Source organism: Genypterus blacodes, unplaced genomic scaffold, assembly GCF_046128005.1.
Source record: "Genypterus blacodes isolate CSIRO-AG114 ecotype Tasmania unplaced genomic scaffold, CSIRO-AGI_Gbla_v1 ptg000002l_1, whole genome shotgun sequence".
In the NCBI taxonomy this organism is placed as follows: domain Eukaryota; kingdom Metazoa; phylum Chordata; class Actinopteri; order Ophidiiformes; family Ophidiidae; genus Genypterus; species Genypterus blacodes.
The window spans coordinates 1212508-1233293 of NW_027466816.1; the positions used below are offsets into that span (position 1 = coordinate 1212508).

A 20786-nucleotide genomic window follows, 5' to 3' on the forward strand; every position below is an offset into this window, starting at 1 on the left:
GCAGTGTGTGAGAGATCAAGCGGGTATGAAATTGGAAACAAGAAGCCGTTGGACATGTTCGACAAGTCTGTAGGTTTGTTTTGTAGTTGGACACGTCCGTCCTGAAGATCTGTCAAGCTCCAACCTGCAGGCGGGCAGCTGCAGGGGAGTGTGTGTGTGTGTGTGTGTGTGTGTGTGTGTGTGTGTGTGTGTGTGTGTGTGTGTGTGTGTGTGTGTGTGTGTGTGTGTGTGTGTGTGTGTGTGTGTGTGTGTGTGTGTGTGTGTGTGTGTGTGTGTGTGTGTGTGTGTGTGTGTGTGTGTGTGTGGCAGATGGGGCTACGTGACGAGGCAATTAATCCGATAGTCAGTTAAGCCGCGCTGCTAATTGACTCGTGATTAAAGACACAACTGATTAATAAAGTGCAGGCAGCTAGTCTTCCTCATCTCAGGCGGTGTATTGAGGAAGAGTGTGTGTGCAGGCGTGCGTGCGACTGCATTTACCTCTGTTATTATGTCCTGTTTGTTGGATCTTAAAACGTTATTGCCGAATTTCATTGAATCTGTTATCTAATCAATAACCTCAATACCTTCTTGACCTTGGCGGAGGTATGAACTCTAATCAGTGCCGTTTTAGTTTTTATGATTTGTAGCTCTGCTGTTTTTGTCTTTGCTGTGTGCTGTAAATAATTCAGTCTAGTTTACAATTGAAAGCTTTGATGAGCCGTGAAAGAAGAAGACATGCAACGGCTCTGTGCTCACTTACTAAAGGAGAAGAGAGTTTAATAGAGAAGTAGGTTTAAAAACAAACAGCGGCTCTGAAATGTGTCCGTTGGCATAGATCCCCTCAGCACTGCGACGAGCCGCCGGCCCCTGACGTTTCCCTCTTCGCGCTCCGCTGGAGGCCGTCTGCCACATCCACCAACGCCTGCACGGTCTGAGCGAGACGCGTCAGCCCCTCCACCTCCGTGACGAGCTGCGGGGAACACAAGGAGTCCTGGGAAGGCAGGTAAGACACATGCAGAGAAACACACCTGTGGGCTCATCTTTCAGCACAGAACCTGTTCAGTTAAGCTGCTGAGGTTGAAGAGGATCAACATGGATCATTGGCATGTTTTGTCAATTTCTTTCTCTCCATAAATGAATCAGAATGCAATTAGTCAGATAAATCTGATGCATTTAAAAAAGAGGAGTTCATTGAAGGATCTGCAGGCCTGAGAGGTGAAGGCATGATGGCTCCAGAATGATGTTACTTCAGGAAAAAACAAGGACTTGGAAAACTGTTTGATTGAAAATAAATGAGCAGTTTGCTCCGGATGCTGACATCTTTTCTGCGATTGAACACAAAACTATCTTCGAAATTTGCGCTGCACTCTGACGTGGGGGATTATGACCACAGTATAATTCTGTATATGCCGTAATCGTAGGGGCCCTGTTCTACAGGATCAGATCTCACCTGTAGTAGATTCTGCTAAGTCACTATCTAATGAACCTCAGCGCCTCCTTCTGAAAGCCGCTGCACAAACCTTTGACTCACCTGCGCCCCCAACAGGCAGCTGGGAGTTGTGACACAGAGGGTTTGACGGCGTGAAAGCACATGGCAGCGAATCATCAGGATATCTGCAGGCCCACTCGCAAAAAGACGCTTCAAATCTTCTAAATAAATGTAAACAAACTCATTGAAGTAGGTTTCCACTGGGAACGTTTGGGCTCTGCAGATTCCCTGATTGCAGCTCAGGAAGACGACAAGACGCAGCAGCAAGCAGACAGACAGCAAATTGACGAAGTTCATTTTTTTTAATAATTTCTTTAAAGTGAAGGAAGCTTTATAAATTTGTATAAACTCAAATTCTCCATAATACACAAAAGAGCATCATATATAAATATAAGGTACAACATGACATCTTCAGAGGAGTTTGGTCTGAGCCACGGACGGATCCAGTTTCACTTAGTAAAATACACATTCTGACTCTAACCGTAGAAAAAGCAGTTTGACAGCAGGCGGAACAGCAAAAGTCATTCAATTAATCATATGTTCCATCTTTTCACAGGGAATCATTTGTGCTCCAGACGTGTGGACAGACAGCGGACAGAGGGATCAGCTGCTGCGTCACTCGGGTGAGTCACGTAAACAAACAGCAGCTTCAACAGCATCAAGTGTGGCCGAGAGTTAACCACTTGGTCATGGGAATTAGCCAAAAATGTTGTGGAATTTTCTAGATGAGCTTTGTTTGCTTGGACTGTTTTCCTAAACTTAGACATTAGTTCCTGGGATATTTGTCTTGAGCCGGTGTTTACAGGAGAAAGGAAGGAGTTTCCCTGACTGCAGTGTTACAGGTGTGAGTGGTGAAAGCAGACAAACATGCTATTTAAAGTGTAAAAACAGGAACATTGACTCTAATGTACTGAGGCTTCTGCTCCTAACAAACAAAATAAATAGACAATAATTTAATAATATAGTGTTAACATTTGTACAGACACAAAAGCAAAGAAAGCTGGACAATATGAAGGACTTTATACACTCCTGCTTTGTACCGTCAGGGTATGTGTGTGTGTGGGGGCGGGGGGGCCACTGTAACAACACTGCCCCCTGCTGATCACACGGAACATTGCAGACAGAGAGGCCGCTCCCTGTGAGCGTCTGTCAGTAACGTATTGGAATCAGAATAATCATAAACACATCGCATGCATCTTTCTCAAAGCTAAAAAAAAAATAAACTCATCACATTCACAGTTCAGTCCACAGCTTCTCCTCCTCTGCAGGTCACAGACGCTCCTGCAGGCCAGAGCTTCAGCCAGGGGCCCAGCAGCTCTGGAGGCACCGACACTCGGCTGTTGCGAACTCGCACTGACCTAAAGCTTGGCAGATGCTCACCGCTGCCACGCAAGTGCTCACATTGAACCGGTGAAGTTTAATTTCAACACGGCAGTTATGTGTGTATGGTTTCTGTCGGCCCGCATGAGTGTAGAGACCGACGGTCAGATGACATCACGGTCAAGCTTGCAGCGTTAAACCATCAGTGGATCCCAGTTCCATCGTAAACACTAATACTAAAAAGTACATTAAGTACTGTGGTGAAGGATGGACAGAATACTTGTAAGTGTATTAATGTATTGCACAGATGAGGGTTTTTGGTTTGGGTGAATAAAATAGTTACGTCTCATTCCTCCAGTGTAACGCTGTTTAAATGTAATCATTTGTAGTCCCATAAGCACCAGTAGGTTTTTATGTATGATTCTTGTGACATTTAAACGTTAACTTTGATTTTTATTGAAATGAAGCAGGAGGGATAAACAAAGAGAAACAAACTTGACTACACCGGACCCAGGAGGAGGCTGATCTATGTACCGCTTATGTGCAGCCCGCAGTAAAGTGCAGGGTTATGGGCCCCACATGGGTTTTGTGTATTGGGCTCCTAGATTATACTTCACTAAACTGGTGTATGCAGGACTTTAACACTATGAACATGTGAGAAGTATTTGGTGGCGGTTAACAGTTTGATGGTGACGCCTCCCTGTATTAAAAGGACACCGTCAAATCATAGCTTTGATGTGATGTCTGAACAGTTCAGTACCGAGCGAGACGATGTGTGCCTCCAGAGTCGCTCCAAAGGACCAGAACTCCGGCCTGCAGCAGCCGTGCTGTGACAGAGTGAAGGCTAAATGATGCTAAGGCATTAAAAGGTTCTTCTGCTCATAGTAGTGCTTCCTGTTCCGACATCCGGTAACCTGTTTGTTCTGTAAAGGTGCTCGTATACGGCCAATGTGCTCTGGAGATCACATGCACACACACACTGTTGCCTGTGTGTGTGTGCCTGTGTGTGTGTGTGTGTGCCTGTGTGTGTGTGTGTGTGTAACTATTGACATTTTTAGGCACATTGTGTGTTAAGGTGAAGTCTGTTCTTGGTCGCTCCTCTAGGTGAGGATGTAGCAGTAGAGAGCGTAGAACAGCGCCATGACCACGCAGTAGAAGAGCAGGAAATCTGTGGACAGCAGCGAGGAGGAGGAAGACGAGGAGAGGCAGGGGGGCTGGTCCTCCACCATCTCCCCCTCCTCCGTGGCCAGCAGGGCCACGACACAGCGCAGCACAGCGGGCAGCTTACACAGAAGCACATCAGAGCAAACACACACCACCGTCTGGGCGACGAGGAAGAGGAAGAAGCGTAAACACAAAGGTATTTGTTAACACACAGGAAAGGTTGTAGTGTTAGACTGATTGATTGACCCTTTGAGGCCGGCCAGCAGCTTCACACTGGTTTCAGGTTTTCGTTAATGGACCCGTCGAGACGCCACTAGCTCTAAAAGGTTAATACCATGTTCTGCTTCACATCATTTAATGTGAAGCAACCTGTCTGGAGCACTGAGACATGTTGCTCCCTGGTGGTGGTTGTGTGCAGCTGTACACACAATCGGAGGCTGTGTGTCAGTGTGGCGTCACTACAGGTCCACACTTTGGACAGGTGATGTGCTGGCGACTTCAAAGGGTTAAAAAAGCACATGTAAGGTGACTTAACAGCACTGTGCTAAAGTCTTAGACACATGAAACTAAATCTGGAGTAAAGATGATTTTTGGGACAATATTGGAGAGTTATTAGACAGCTGTGAGAATGAGACGTGTCATGTTTACCTCAGGGACTCCCAGCTTGCGACAGGCAGCAATGAAGTTTTCTACATTAAGTCGACATTTTGCTGAGCTCAGCTTTGGCTGAAAGCAAAAGCATAACATTTGAAAATTATGGACTGAATAAACAAAGTACAGAAATGTAATATTTATGGATGGAAGACATGAATGTTTGTGTCTCCATTCTTCCTCTGACTCTCACAACCTCCCTCTTACATACCACAGCTGGAGATGGAATGTGGATGATTGACACAGATCTTGGTCTGATGTGATTGACCAGCTGGCAGAGGACAGTGCCGTTGGACAGAGCGTCGCCCAGATCGTCGTCTAGCGTCACCTTCAGCCGAGACTCCAGAGTCTGTCGAGGAAGGGAACGAAAATCACCTGGACGCTCCGGCACAGAGATCTGCTGCTGTTACACTCCAGCTGGATGCTTCCGTTACCTTGCGTAGTTGTACGATGTCCGGTCTCTCTTCCTTAGGTGACTGCAGCGTCATGCGGGATTCACTCCTTCCAGACTCGCCCAGACTACAGACGACACCTGACAGGAAAAAAATGTCACAATATGGCTGTGACACTGTGTGTGTGTGTGTGTGTGTGTGTGTGTGTGTGTGTGTGTGTGTGTGTGTGTGTGTGTGTGTGTGTGTGTGTGTGTGTGTGTGTGTGTGTGTGTGTGTGTGTGTGTGTGTGTGTGTGTGTGTGTGTGTGTGTGTGTGTGTGTGTGTGTGTGTGTGTGTGTGTGAGAGAGAGAGAGAGAGATTCCATACCAGTGGGTTTGACGTTACTGCGGGAAGACGTGCGGAACAGGAAGCTGTTTGGTTTCTGAGCCTGACCCGGGGGAGGGGACGTCTTTGGAGAGGACGGAACATCTGACAGGACAATACAAAACATTTCATTCAGTACAGAGAAGCATTATGATGTAATCAGCTTTAATTCAACTTCTGCTCATTACAAAAATGCAGCGTACACCAGATTGTACACAAATATACAAACTCTACTTGTTTCATGTTCTGATTTAAAATCTATTTTGCCATTTAAACTTTTCCTGAATTTGAGTGATTTAGTAAAGTAAATGGGAAATTTCTGCAAATGTTTGACTGTGGCAATGTTCTGAAACCAATACAATTAAAGGTGTGTTTTATGCAGTTTCTTCTAGATTATATATTAAAAATATATTAAAAACAATGTACATTAACATTTCTGTGTGTGGTACCTGATCTGCTGGCGGAGCGTTGCAGTGATGGAGGACAGACAGCGCTCATCTGCTCTGCACTCTGTAAGAACAAAGTTCAGATTTACCACGACACCTGAACGTAGCCTGAACCTAGCCTGTGTAAAACAGGAAGTGGACTCACCGCGCAGCGCTGCCTCAAGCCTGTGGGGGCGCCGTTGTCCTCTGGTGAGGCGCCACTAGAGGGAGACAAGCACCGTTTATTCACAGGCAGAGGTCCACGCCCTCAAACTCCATTTCTAATTTTGGAGCGCAATAAAAGGAAAGGGAACCAGAACTCTCACCATAAGCTACTTCCCGTCTGCCCCACAGTGGTCACATGACTTCCTGCTTTAGAGGTTGTCCTCAGCAGACTACAGTGAGGTTTGAACAGAGATGGAATCATCAGAGACTTTCCAGTGAGCATGCGGCTATATGGGAATTCAGACAATCCGTATTGGGAAGTCATGTGACATCTTTGTGTTTAATCCATTCAAATGCTTTTGGAAAATCCTGGAAAAGTTATAAATTATGCATTTTCCAGTTTGGAGAAATGTTTTATAAGCGAGAAAAAAAAATACCTCCAAAGGTTTTGGAACTCAAATGGCTTGAAAATGCTGTCTTATCTGTGCATTTCGGAGGTAAATGCGTACAGTTAGGTACATCTCTATTTCAAGTGTACATTTACTACAAACAGTGGTTTCATTACCTAGTCGCTCTCTCCCTCTGCTGCTGCTGCTGCCGCTCTCTCTCCTGCCAGATGAGCAGCGTTCCCGGGCGCCGACGCTCCTCCAGTGTTGGACTGGAGGGCGACAGGGGCAATGAGGGACCCAAGTCCACGTGGAGACTCGACCTGCAGAGCGATGACCATTAAAGAAATCTGCTAAAAAAACTCACTTTATAAACTACAATTGTTGTGTGTAGAGGTGGTGAAGTTCCCGTTTACATAAGCTCACCGCAGCGTTTAATGTTTAACAGCAAGTAATGATAAACGTAGAGTATTGACATTTCCCACGGTGGAAAAGTTGGGGGGGGGGGGGGGGGATGCAGAGCGAGTGAGGGAGTGAGAAATCGTTCTGCGTTTGTGAAAATCAGCCTCAACAGACTTAGTTTCTCAGTTTTCAGTGTAAGTGAACATGAACACATGAGCCTCTGGTGAAGCTTCAGCATTTCCCATGAGCCCCGTCACTTCCTGCCCCCCCCCTCCCTCGAGAATACAAACATGTCAGCATTATTGTTTTTTTCCCCCCATCATTCCATCACTGCTTCCACTCAATGAGCCCTGAGGAACTCCGCTGTGCCACATGCATTGGGGCCTTGTAGCTGTCGTCATAGCGACAAGACACATCTAAATCTATCTGCAGCAGCACACAAACAGCACTGTGTCTCTCTTCCTTCCCTGTGTGTGTGTGTGTGTGTGTGTGTGTGTGTGTGTGTGTGTGTGTGTGTGTGTGTGTGTGTGTGTGTGTGTGTGTGTGTGTGTGTGTGTGTGTGTGTGTGTGTGTGTGTGTGTGTCTCACCTTTGTGTTGGCGAGTCCTGGCTTTGGGACAGTGCAGATGACAAAGACTCTTTCTGCTCCTGTCAATGAGATCAATGACACAATCAATAACCTGCCTGATGTGAAGGAGAACAGGACTGACGATCAGCTGTTTGGTGTGTGAAGATACCAGAGGAGGTGTAGGCAGAGCCGTCCTGATCTTCTCCTCTTCCTCCTCCATCACACTGGTGTCGATTAAGTCCACCCGCTCCTCCACGCCGTTCACTGCTACACAGAAAAAACAATGAAAGAAAGATGGAGGGAAGGAAGGAAAGAAAGAAGGAAGGGAGGAAGAAAATTAACACTTACCTATTTTCACCTCCAGCGGGGAGCCTTCCACCTCCTCCTCCTCTTCCTCCTCCAGATTCCTCTGGTCTCTGCTGACCTCGGCCATGCGGACTGAACGCTCAGAAAAGTCGTCAGCCGACTGGAGGAGCGGAAAGGAATTATGGATCACTTATCTGTGACTGATGAGCTTGAGCGCTACACTGTTTGCATATTTCTTGTTCTACTTGAGCTCATTCTGGCAGTCAACATCTCATATGATCCAGGAGAGCTGCAGTCAAATCTGGAACATCCACAGTGAAGGTTGTTCAGTACGTCTTGATGTTTTTGTGTCCTAACTTGCCCTCAGATGTTTGGTTACAAAACGTTTCCTTTATGTGTTTGGTGCGTTCATGTCAGCGTTTGCATTTCCTCGGGGGTTGTGTAGTCTTTACCTCATTCCCAGACCATCGTTTGCTGCCGCTGTCTACGCTGTTGAAACCAGAATCCAAACCCCCGAACTGAGTGGAGAACAGCTCATGATCAGACAGGCTGCAGGGAAAACACACACACACACACACACACACAAACACGCTCCGTTATGGATGGGAAGCTACCGCGTCATTACTCATCTCTGGCTTCCTCAGTCTAGCCTGGATCCAGTTTAGATGATGAATATTTGATAAACCCAACTATTCCATTTATTCCCTATGCAGTCACTCTGTCATCTCGAGTGAAAACTTCTAACAAAATCGTAACTCATTTCATTCCATTATCTAAAGCAGGGGTCGGCAACACGTCGCTCGCGAAAGGTTAAATGAAGACGTACATTTGACAACACAACGTCACTTGGTAAAGCTGTTTAAATTTCTATCTAATCAAATTCACAAACATTCCGCAAAAACGATTATGAACCAATCAGCTGTCAGTCCAACAAATGACGCTGCTGTCATGTTTGGTTACATGACACCGTAACATTCGGCTAGCAAGCGCACGCCGGATTTGAGAGCAGGACAGAGAGAAGCAGAGATGAGTGACAAAGCAGCATTTGGATGCATTTTAACAATTGTGACAACATAGAGGCAGAATGCAGAAGTAAGCTGTCATGTGGAGCAGGGTCCACACACAACCTTCACAGACATGAGAACCCTGCATCCAACAGTTCAGTTGGAAGAAAAAAGAAGCTCCACCCAGGCTCTCAATCCTGTCTATGTTCTTCCAAAGAGGTAAACACTCTACAAAACACTGTCCTACAAAACTGTAGGACAGTGAACGTGCTTCACTGCAAGAACATTCCAGAACTATTTTAATTCCTCATGAACATAGTAGCACACTCTCTGTCATCTCACTAACATCAGATCAGACTGAATGCATGTGAAGCACAGATGATTTTGTTAGTCAAGTCTTTTTCTGATTTTTCTATATAATTAAATGTTATGAATTTAACAACGTAAACCGGTCAGACTGGTTAGCACAGACGTGTGTGTGTGAAGCCGTGCGTTTGCGGTTCCCTCACCAGCTGTTGAAGCCTGTGGGCCTCAGGTGTCTCTCTAGCTCCTCCTGGTTCCTCTTGCAGGCTTCCATGTTCAGGTACTTGAAGATGTGGAATTTGCCCTTGGAGCAGATCTGCGCCGGCGGCATCTGGAGCGGGTTGCTGTCCAGCGTGATGCTCTGCAGGTGTCGCAGGTAGCGATAGCACAAGGGCACGTGGGAGATGCGGTTGCACGACACGTCGAGCCGCACGAGGGGCAGCTCAGAGATTTCTGAAAGACAAGGAAAAGTCAGTTACTGAGAGATTCTGGTTCTGCGTCTGTGTGTTACTGCAGGTCACATGTCTGTACCTCCAGGCAGAGTGGTGAGCTGGTTCCTCCGCAGGTTCAAATCCCTCAGACTCTCCAACTGACCGAGCTCTGCCGGCAAACACTGCAGCTCATTACAGCTCACATCCTTCAGAGGGTGACAGGGAGAACACACTGATGCAGCACTGCAAAAACAGTGTGCGTATGTATGTGTGTGTGTGTGTGTGTGTGTGTGTGTGTGTGTGTGTGTGCAAGTCATACCAACTGTCGGAGTTGTGTGAGGGTGTGTATGGAGGCAGGCAGTGCAGACAGCTTGTTGTTGCTAACGATGAGAACTCGCAGAAGAGGAAGCTGAAACACCGCCGGGGGTAAACCTGAAAGAAGATTCCGACTGTGGAGAGACACAGAGACACACACACACACACACAGCATGTCATCATAGAGGCACATGTCTGGGCAAAACTGCATTGGATTGCAACACACTCCAATTCAGCAGCTTGATCTGTGCTAAGCAGCAAACGCCCAGGTTTGGTGCTTGTGTTGGTTTGAGTTACCTGAGGTTGAGGTAGGTGAGGGCCTGCAGGTTGCCAAGGCTGGAGGTCATTGAACGCATCCCATTGTGGTAAAGGCTCAGCGTTTCCAGGGAGATGAAGTGACAGAGCTCCTCTGGCAGCTCGCACAGACGATTCTTGGACAAATCTACAAACAAACAATAATCAGATCGATCAATTAATGATTCCTGAATACTTATTCTGTCTGAATGAGAGACCACAGAAAAGGTAATCGTCTGCGTTATGAGCTTCATTTCAGGGGACCTGGAATTCCCCTCAATTGTCCTGGATTTATTTCTCCAGGAAATAAAAATGCCCACAGAATGCATCTATACACACACACACACACACACACACACACACACTGGGGGTGATTCTATTTAAAAAGTAGAGGAAGTGTGTAATGATGGGGTGTAGTGAGCATGCCCAGTAAGGGGGTGTAACAAAACAAACCAAATCCTGGTACAAAGAAATGTGAACATATCAAAACTCAAAGTTCCCACAGGCTGAATATGAAATGGGCTTCCTGGTTTGTACATATGACTGCTTGTGAAATACGTCGTATCAAAGTGTTTGTGCCGCTCCCTGTGGTTGCTCTGGTCGCTAGTCGGGTTCAGGTGTGTTGGACAGAATTATATCGGGTTTGGACTCGCAACATTACATTTTGGGTCGAGTCGGAGTTCGGGCGGCACTCTTGGGTTGCGGGTTTGAGGCCTGGACTCGGATCTCCAGAGTCGCTGAGATGTGACGCGTTCTGCTGCAAAATGAATTCAGCTACGAACAAAAAGCGCACAAAGACCCGAGAGCAGAAGAGACGAATCAAGAATCAAACCTGTCTGACTCCATTTTCACAACACAGAAGAGTCAAGATCAAACAAAGACACAGGATGGAGGAGGGAGCCGAGCCTCCATTATGTCCTCATTTGTTGTGGAACAACAGCACCCTCTTACCAGCACCAAACACACCCACCTCTTTCAAAATAAGAGACTCGGCCCAAAACCAACTAGGTCAACTAGGAGGTTCTAAGTGAAATGATCAGTTGTGAAATTGTGACTTATTTGGGAAAATAAATATATTCCAACGATTTATTGTAAGACATCTTTAGCATGATGTTTTGTATTTACTATACTTGAAGATTATTAAATCAATGACAGGAAATATGCTAGCCTTTTCTTTCTCCCTCCGTTCTTGAGGCGACTCCACTTGGGATCCTCTGGTGATGCAATATCGATTACCATTATGTCATTCCCTCTTCATTTCATAATACAAGTCGCATGATTCAGGTTGTGCCACCCTGACATTCATCTCAACAACTTTAAATCTATCAGTATTTGGAAACTTTGGTTTATTTTGATTGGTTTCAACGATTAAATCGTGCCATTTTGAATTTATTATCATTAAAACACCATTTTTTGTTTTTGGAACATTTTGTTAAAGTTGCATTGTGTAACATTTTAGGAGTGTGAGGTCCCAAAACATAAAAGAACATATATTATTTGAACATATAAATATATATTTTACCCCTCATGTTAAGTTGAAGTGCAGCCACCGAAGCTCAACTTTGTAATTTCTTAACTTTCTAACTGGTAAACAAAGTGTCATCACGCCGTCTCACCACACTGCTGACTGAACCAGACGCCGTGCAAACCTGCCATTATGTGGTTACAGAACGAGAGCAGATCATCAGAAAGGTGCAGGTGAGGGCGCAGCTGTGTGGTCTGATGACGGGTCAGGACGTCGCTGACATCACTGCCGACATCACTGCTGACAGTCGGTACACTTCTACATACATGAACTAGTCACACGCCTAACTACCTTGTTGGTAGAGGCACTGTAAGGAAAGCGAGGGAAACTCAGGAGACGGCAGACTGGATTGCATCACCTGAGGCCCCGCTGAGGCCCTGCATCCTCTGACATCAGCCTGCTCTCATGTGATCTCACAACAGGAAGTGCAAACACCAAGAACAAAGCAGAAGCCACCGTCAGACGCACACGCACTGAACAAACCATGTCTGAATCCACCTGCAGTCTAAAGTCAGCGAGCCGTCCCAGCAGCCTGAAGATGCTGCAAGCATCTAAGCACCAGTTAACCCTTTGCTCTTCAGACCACAAACAGTAGAGATTATGTGATCAATCGTCCCTTTATTGGCTCTGTGTCGTCTCACGATCCGTCATCAGCCATTGTTTGAAGACTTTGGCAGGGTGCCGGCAGAAACGCCAGTCGCTGGCATCACACAGGATGTGGCCTACGAGATGAGCGACGCTCAGATACCAGGAGAGTGTGAGTGTGTTTGTGGAGACCAGCGCATGGCAGAAGAGCAAAACTGTTGGTTTGCTGTGAAACTGAAGCTGTTCACTTTCATTTTAGAACACAAAACGTTCTGATTGACTCCATTTTGAAGATGTCTCTCTCTCTCTCTGTCTCCCTCTCCTTCCCCTTCTGTTTCTCTTCCCCTTTCTGTCTGTGTCTCTCTCCCTCCCTCTTTGTCTCTCTACCTCTCTCTCCCTCCCCGTCTCTCTCTCTCCCTCTCTGTGTGTCTCTCATGCAAAGCTTCTCATGCAAAAAGTGCAACAACACAAACACAACACGAGATCTTCCACACCTCTGAAGACTCTGCACCTACAGGATGGACACGTATTCAGATCTACGTGTCGGTGTTAGCTTGTGGATCCGTCTGTCACCTCATGAGGTCCAACAGACACTTTGTACTCAAAACAATACTTCACAGAGCAACCTTATATTCAAGTACAAAAATAATAATCAACAGGGGGCAGTAAATGCTTGGGGGGTTGACAATTCAGATCTGCTGTCTTACATAAGCGAGCGGTCCAGATTATTTACAAACGTAAAGCCAGGAGGAGGGGAGAAACATTGGAACAAAGTCTGAAGGAAGTCCGACCAAACCCGACGTGGAGCAGAACCTAACTGTTACATCTAAAGCATTGGACATTTTGAAAACCGCCATGATTGAAAACTTTCTATAAATGAGCCCGATGTGCACAAAGTGCTCACCAAGAAAACAAACATTTGTGTCTCCTCACGTTGGGACAGTGAAGTTGAGGTCACACACACACACACACACATACACTCCTGATGATGGTTGTGTGTGTTTGCAGACGCCTTTTCTCTGGTTACCCCCCATGGGAGAACAGAGGGATTCCCCCTCCCCACCAGCTGCTGCACTGAGAGCGAACACACACACACACACACACACACACACACACACACACACACACACACACACACACACACACACACACACACACACACACACACACACACACACACACACACACACACACACACACACACACACACACACACACACACACACACACACACACACACACACAGCTGAGATTCCAATCTAGCACTTTATAAAACAAGACAACTTTTATCTGCCAGTAAAACTCCCAAGCGTTCCCATATTTCATGAGTTTTACAAGAGGGGGGTCGCATCAAAGCGTTTCTTCATCGCCTTCCTGCCCTGAAGTCACGTCATGTCAACATCCAGAAAAGATCAAAGAGTTTTGATTTCCAATAATCAATCCTCTGAGCTGAGAGGGAAATTTCACTCTACAAATACCCATCATGCAGTTCAGTTCATAACAGGATGATGTCATTTCTGACCGCTCTCTGAGGAAGTCGACTTATGTGTAACTCAGCGGACGGAGTCGCCGTTCTGACAGCGACGAAAATGTACTGAAACACGTCCAGACAGAGAGTATGAGGCGACCAGGAGGCGTACGAGACAAAGCAGAAGTAACGCCTGAACCAGCAAGAAGCCACATCCGCCACGCTGCAGGAAACACACACACACACACACGTATGCACACGAACACACATATGCACACAAACACGGCCTCCTTTAATGACACAGAGCAGATGTAAACAACTGACACAGAATACTTCCAGCTGAGGTCACCACACACACACACACACACACAGTAAAGCTTCAGCTTCTCAGCAGCTGACTATATGTCAATTGTTTGAGCAAATGGAACTGTTGAGGTCCATTTGTTCTATAAGTTGTGAGGTCACATGTCCACTAAGTTGAGTTACAGCGGACTCATTTATTCATGAGACGCAGCACTTTGAGACTGAGCCATGCCCACTCAACGTTCACAGCCAATTAGATGGTAAATGGTTAAGAACATAAACAAAAATCTAATGTTTGTCCACGTCGGTGCAGAGAGTCTGTAACTCTATTTAAAGACAATTGATGCAAAAATTGTAGCAGGAGAAACAAAAAAATCTAAATAGTGAAAAATCAGGTCAACTGCAAATGGGCGTGGCCTAAATACAAGTGATGCAGTTTGTTAGGTTTGTGGCAATTCACATCATGATGTAATCTCAATATAGGCAAAGCATCAGAGCGGCGTTGGCGGCGTCCTTCAAACCTGTGAGGCGATTCTTGCAGGACATAACAGGACGGCTCAGCCTTGGCAGAGGTATGAACTCACTTTTAGGTTACATCTCCGACCCATCAGGCAACGGAGTATCAGTCATGGGGTCGACTTATTAAAGGTTCTATGTTCTAATAACTCAAACTTTAGGGTCTCGCAGCACAACAACCAGGCTTTGTTCTCTGAGCTACTGAGGAAGGGGAAGGCAAGCGTGTGTGTGTGTATGTGTGTGAACCTATGACCTTCCTGAAGGGAAGCTGCTCCAGTGGGAGGAGTGTCTGTCTGTGTCTGTGTGTGTGTGTGTGTGTGTGTGTGTGTGTGTGTGTTTGTGTGTGTGTGTGTGTGTGTGTGTGTATTATCTTAGGCGCTGCTGAGCCTCGGGTGGCTCAGACTGAAGGAAGACTCCACAGCATTCATAACGTTTCTTTAGGCTACAATTACATGTAGAAAAGTTTTTTATTCAAGCAGAAAACGGCCCAGAGCGACGAAACGAAAGAGCTTCATAGAACAAAAGACGACTCTGCTGTTTGCTGGCTCACTCTGGCTTAAGACACCAACACCCAGCGAGCTAGTGTCTGCTCTATGAGAGGCCTGAGACTAATGACATCATTTTAGCTAGAAAACATGATGAATGGCTCCAAACTGGCTTTTATTTAGACAAAATGTGACTCAATAAACTAAACCAAGGCTCAGAACGGTGACGGAACCAAAACAAGAAATCTCACCAAATTCATCAAAAGAGAAAAGATTTGATGAAAAAGATTTTATGGTCGACGGAAACATCCAAATATGTTTACACGATAGAATAGTAACAAGAAAATGTGAGAGAGATTGAGGAAATATTGAGCAAACGAGTGATGAGTGTTTGCGTAACACACCTCATCTTATCTTCAACTTAAAAGGCTGTGGTTAGGGTTAGAGGGAGTTACTTCTCCTGAAGAAGAAAAAACAAAGACGGACATTCCTTGCCATTGCATTTAATTGGATTAAAATAATTGAATCATTTCGCATTTAAATAATTTGCTGCAGCTTAATCGTAAATCAAATCTAAAGGCCAAAGCTTTAGAGTACTACTCCTGATAGTACGCTTGTCCTCCAGTACCAACTTAACCGAGTACTCCTTAGTGAAATTAAAGGTAAAAAGATAAGTAAAAGGAACCAACAAATTTATGCTATACTGCTGTTTAGCGCTGCTGTGTGGGCGGAGCCACAGTCGCAGTCTGGAGGCCTTTCCAGCGTCCAGGACCTCTGCAGCTTCCTGGACAATCAAACATCAACTATGACATCAGCAGCTCTCTGCTTTACAAACTCTCTTAGCCTTAATCCAAGCATCTACTCGTCACCTCCATCATCGTGTGGTTACATGTTCCAGCATAGACAACTTCTCCAGAGCAAATGGTCATAATTACCACGGTTACGGGAGGCGAGGGGGGGGCAGAGATTTAAATCCCTGCCTAACAAGATTCATTTTAAGTATCTGGGATTGGGAAAGGGAGGATGTAATCCTCTTCCACCAGGGCTCAATTCACTTTAACCCACAAACAAACATGTTCACTTCAATTTACGTTTTATACTCCTGACTAAATGCCTCTTTTGCATGAAGAGGCAACGTAATCATCACGAAAATTTGCATTGTTACGTTGTCGTTTCCTCCCAGTTGACCACGACTTTAAACTGCAATGTTCTACAAATAAACTCAAGTTACAGCAGGAAATATTCCATCATTTCCTGTGAGAAAACGACTTAAGGCAAGTAGAGCCAACATTCACCTGTGCATATACTATTCCACAATCTCTTTACAGACCACACATTAGAAAGAATCACAATAAGAATAAACAATCACAATAGCATAGGAACCACAAAGCGCAGCTACTGTCGCGAAAACGCATTTGTGTACGTTCTCGCTCTTCCGCCCCCAATCGGCCACGTTAGATGTCACACTTTCCACAGCGACACCTCGGCCCGATGAGGCAGAGACGCAGGTGGCCATGATTAAACAAAAGGCGGCCGCAGCTCATCCGCTTCCCGCACAAGTTAAGGAACTAAGTGAGCAGCGGGCTTACCTGCGTGTGTGATGTCGGACAGGTCATAGTTGGTGGCGCTGCGGGGAAACTCCTTCAGTTTGCGGTTGGCCAGGTTGAGCGCCCCGCTGGCCGCAGCCTCCTCTAGCGCCTTCTCCACGCTACGGCTCGCCGCGACTGTGGCCGGCAGCTGAGCTCCATGATCCCCAGCAGCCATCAAACACCGCGGTTACTTTGTTTCAAGCGTCCGTTCCTCGCTCATACCCCGCGGCTTGTTTTCAGCTCCCAGCGCGGTGCTCCTCCGGACAGGGAAAACTTTAAAAGTACGAAATTAGATCCGAGAAAAATCCCACGCAACGACGCCACTCCGGGGCTTCGCTCAAACAACGGAACAACTAAGCGGAGCGCTAAACGCTGTCAGTCTTCCAGGAAGTTACGTCAAGCTAAAGTGTTCGGGCAAAAACCACTGCCGGAACTAAAGGTTCTATCCTCCGAAATAAATGCGTGACGAGTGGAAAAAAAGGTTGTGGCCGCTGATAGGAAATTGTAATCAATCCGACTGGCCAATCCCTGTAACATGACAACAGATCCTGTACTTTTGTAGAGATACGGGAGATCACTTCCTTACCATGTAACACAAAACAGGACTGGATGCAAAATGAATGCATGTCATACCAAGCCTGCGAATTGTGCACATTTACGTAATTATTATGGCTATAAACATGCATCAATTTTAAAATATAGAATCTTGAAAAATGTAATACAAAAATAGTAATGAGTACATAAAAAATAATATCTTACAAAAAAGAAAACAATCCTCCTTATAGGACATTTCTAGATTGGAAATTATATAGTGTGTCCTACCATTTATAAGTTAATTAAATAATTGAATTGCGTGTATCAAATTAATTTCATCAGGCTCACCCACACTTTGCTGTGTTTGCCTGCCCTGTTTTATAAAATAGATATTGTTTAGCCAACACAATGTGAAAGGTTGTCTCAGAGTGATGTGAAAATAGAAATTCGGCTCTTTTTAAGAACTACATTTCTGCGCAAATTTCTTTGCAAACACGTCATCATGCAAACACGTCATTTGAAATTTGTCTTGCGTGCCCCTCTTACATATCGCAACACACACACACATGCATTACAGAGGGGTTAGCGCAGGGCAGCCATAACGCGGCGCCCGTGGAGCAATTTAGGAATTAGGTGCTTGCTCAAGGGTACCTCGACAGGGACCTGGAGGCAAACTGACAGCTCTGCAGCTGCCAGTCCAAATTCTTGGTCCAGACGGGGACTCGAACCGGCGACCCTCTGATTCCCAAAGAAATACACGTTGACTGCAAGCTACTACAGCTTTATGTGGACAACTACTTGAGTTTATATTCACAATCTTCTATTTGTCAATTTCAATCAATTTACTTCATTGATCATATCAACTGTGTATACTATTCTGCTAATATTTCGCTAGGCAAAAACGGAAAAGGTGCATGTCTGTTAATCTGCGGAGCTTGGTGGGTGTTGCAACGCGAGGGTGCAGCCAGCGAGAGCAGCGGAAAATGAATGGGCGTGGCCATGTTGAGCGTGTATTTGATTGACATGCGTGGGGGCGGGGTCTTGTCTTCGCAACTTGATTGCTGCTTTGAATTTCATGAGTTCTAAACTATGTTAGAGCGACGCTAACACTCAACCATCAGAGCAAGAGGCCTGGAGACCTAATCAGGTTTCAACCAATAACAAAGCAGACATATGATCCGTTTTACATTCCATCTATAGTGATTCAAAGCTCCAATCTCGTTACCTAAATTTCAAATAATTATTTTAAAGTGGAATAAAGAGTATTTCAGCTATTATCTTAAATAACCACAACATTATTCTTTTGCCATTTTTACTTTTATTTCCAAATGTTACGACTTAATCTCCGTCACATTTGAAAGGATTTGTTTTTCTCAATATCCTGATTTTATTCTTGTAACATTACAACTTTTTTGTCAGAGTTTGCAACTTTGTTCTTCTGACATTTGGACATTTTTTTCCTTTAAACATGTCTCACAATGTAACTGTGTAACTGACTGTCCTACAACCAAAGAATGAAGAGAAGTAGAAGAGAAATTTAGTCCTACCAAGGTTTCACTCCTCACTGCGAGCGCCCAATCGATGCCTAAAGATGTCTGAAACAAAGTGATTAGATGTTCACAATTAACTATTGTGCAATTTGTCCTCTACAATACAAATAAATGTAATATCATCCTCTCATTTATCACTCCTTCCTTGCCTGTACTGTGTCTGTACTTGTGTGTTTCAATAAACACACATTAGTCTGGTGTCAGCAGGACTATGCTGCCCCCTCCCATGAGGTTTCTAACCTCATTCTTATTCCTTTATTCTTTCAGGAACAAATGACCCTCCACCCTCCCCTATTGCGCTTCCACACACACTAAGCACACAGTCTTCATCCATTACCCCCCACCCCCTCACCCCTGTCCAGCACTTTCCCATTGGACCATCTGTCAAAGTCCAGCTGGGACCAGAGTATGTGTGTATGTGTGTATGTGTGTGTGTGTGTGTGTGTGTGTGTGTGTGTGTTTCGTTACATACACACACACTTGTAAAATCCATTAACATCCCATATTTAACCCATTCGCTCCTGTGTACTTTAACAGATTACACAGAGCAACAAATATAAAAACGTAGTCTGTTGGCGATTTGGATTTAATGCGACGTTGAGGGTGACAAACTGATGATCCTTAGCTCCTTTACGTCTAAACTCTGTCTTTGTTTCTCAAGTTTTTTCAAGTTGTATCATTGTGTAGATGTTTGTGCTTCTCTTACAGGTCTCTAGGTCTTTGGATGGACCCTTATTGATCCATGTTGTCATTTCTTCCAGAGCACAAAGATAGCAGTTATGCACGCCACAATAAAAGCTGAATGTACTGAACGAATGAAATGTGTTCAGCTATAATGACATCAACACCATGTAAAATCTATTTTCTTCTTCTACTATTTTTCTTCACAAGGCCCAGCATTTACCACCACAACATCCTCTCAGCTACTTTGTGTTATGGGGCGACATCGAATGAGACGATGACTGATGTGAGAAGGCACCTGGAAGTTAATATAGGATAGAGATCCATGAAACCATACAGAGGTTTCAGGGTCAAAGGTCATAGGTGAACATTAACTTCTATGTAAAGGAGCTTTAAGAGGCTTTAACACATGTTCATGGATCCATCTGGGTCCATTCAAAGACCTACAGACCAACACCCACCCAATTATACAACTTACAGAGAAGCAAGAGTTCAGACAGGAAGGAGCTGAGGATCATGGAGTATTCAGAAGTAGGAGAAGATTAAAGGAAGAAAGAAGATGTCCAAGAAATCAGAGGTGTGACTCACTGTCCTCAACTTGTATTTTTGAGACGATGGCTGTTTGTAAATAGCTGACATACTCTTATATGGATTTACTGTTCAGCGATTGTTCGTGCTCTGGGCGGGGCAGCTGCTGCGGTCATGTTCAGAGTCTGCTATACATTTAATTTAATAAGATATATATTATCCTTAACATTTATTATTATCACTTAAGTGTGTATGTGTGTGCGTTGTGCGTTACACCAGCTCACATCTGATTTCTTAATCTACCTTTGGTAAAAATGTATAAACTTTTGAGTTTACATGGGTTTTCTTTGCTGGTTCTTCCGTCACCTTCGCTGTTGGCTGCAGACTTCGAGACTCCTCGCCCTGTTCCAGATGAGAACTAAGAGGTTTGGGAAACATTGGAATGTGACCATAGCTGAACTGCTCATTTTGTAATACTCATAAACACTGATAAAGAAGGTTTGAGAAGGGCCGTCACATTGATGAAGATAAGCGTCAGGAAACCAATAACCTTCTCACAAGCCACGGGGGGGACAACAGGATGAGCTGAGAAGTGAGGCCGTGCTCAGAGGAAGCCACTGCGGCCAAAGAGCGTGAGAAACGTCGAGGTCACCGCGCCCGCAGAGACCCCAGATACTTCAGTGGAAAATAGAGGGACGCGACTGCGGAGCTGTGAAGGCGAAGACTCCATTAGCAAAGACAGCAAACAAGCGCAGAGTGACGCTGGTAAATGTATTGGACTCAACCTGCATCAGTCTTGCTATATTGAGCTCCATCTATCACTCAGTGTCAAACACAAATATCCATTTTTAACATAAGCTAAATCACAAAACAAAAGAATTTTGCAGTATAAACACTCAAGGCGAATTAATGCAGTCTGGAGCTACTGTGGATACTTGGACACTTTTCAAAGTTTTAGAATTAAAGTAGTGACAGTAAAAAGTGACTTTGGAAGAAGTCAGGCGGCTGCAGGCGTCACAGAGATGAAGAGGGAGAGGCGAGGGCCAGTTACTAAGGGAGAGAG

General features: G+C 45.1%; 1 protein-coding gene across 4 annotated transcripts; it reads right to left on the reverse strand.

Moving 5' to 3' along the window:
- Positions 1 to 742: 742 nt before the first annotated feature.
- lrch4 (leucine-rich repeats and calponin homology (CH) domain containing 4) lies at positions 743 to 16815 on the reverse strand. Of its 4 annotated transcripts, none has more exons than XM_076148326.1 (18): positions 16431 to 16815; positions 9963 to 10107; positions 9670 to 9799; positions 9451 to 9556; positions 9126 to 9372; positions 8065 to 8161; positions 7655 to 7772; positions 7476 to 7570; positions 7328 to 7386; positions 6517 to 6660; positions 6113 to 6181; positions 5953 to 6007; positions 5811 to 5871; positions 5365 to 5466; positions 5041 to 5138; positions 4818 to 4955; positions 4604 to 4681; positions 743 to 4113 (listed from the first exon to the last, which is right to left on the reverse strand). In XM_076148326.1, the coding sequence occupies exons 1-18, from the start codon at positions 16603 to 16605 to the stop codon at positions 3892 to 3894; spliced, it is 2139 nt and encodes a 712-aa protein (XP_076004441.1). In that variant the 5' UTR covers positions 16606 to 16815; the 3' UTR covers positions 743 to 3891. The 4 variants fall into 4 exon arrangements, with proteins under 4 accessions (XP_076004441.1, XP_076004432.1, XP_076004457.1 ...); XM_076148317.1 differs by having other exon boundaries at positions 7476 to 7573; positions 16431 to 16814; XM_076148342.1 differs by having other exon boundaries at positions 743 to 952; positions 7476 to 7573; positions 16431 to 16813.
- Between the last annotated feature and the right edge of the window lie 3971 nt (positions 16816 to 20786).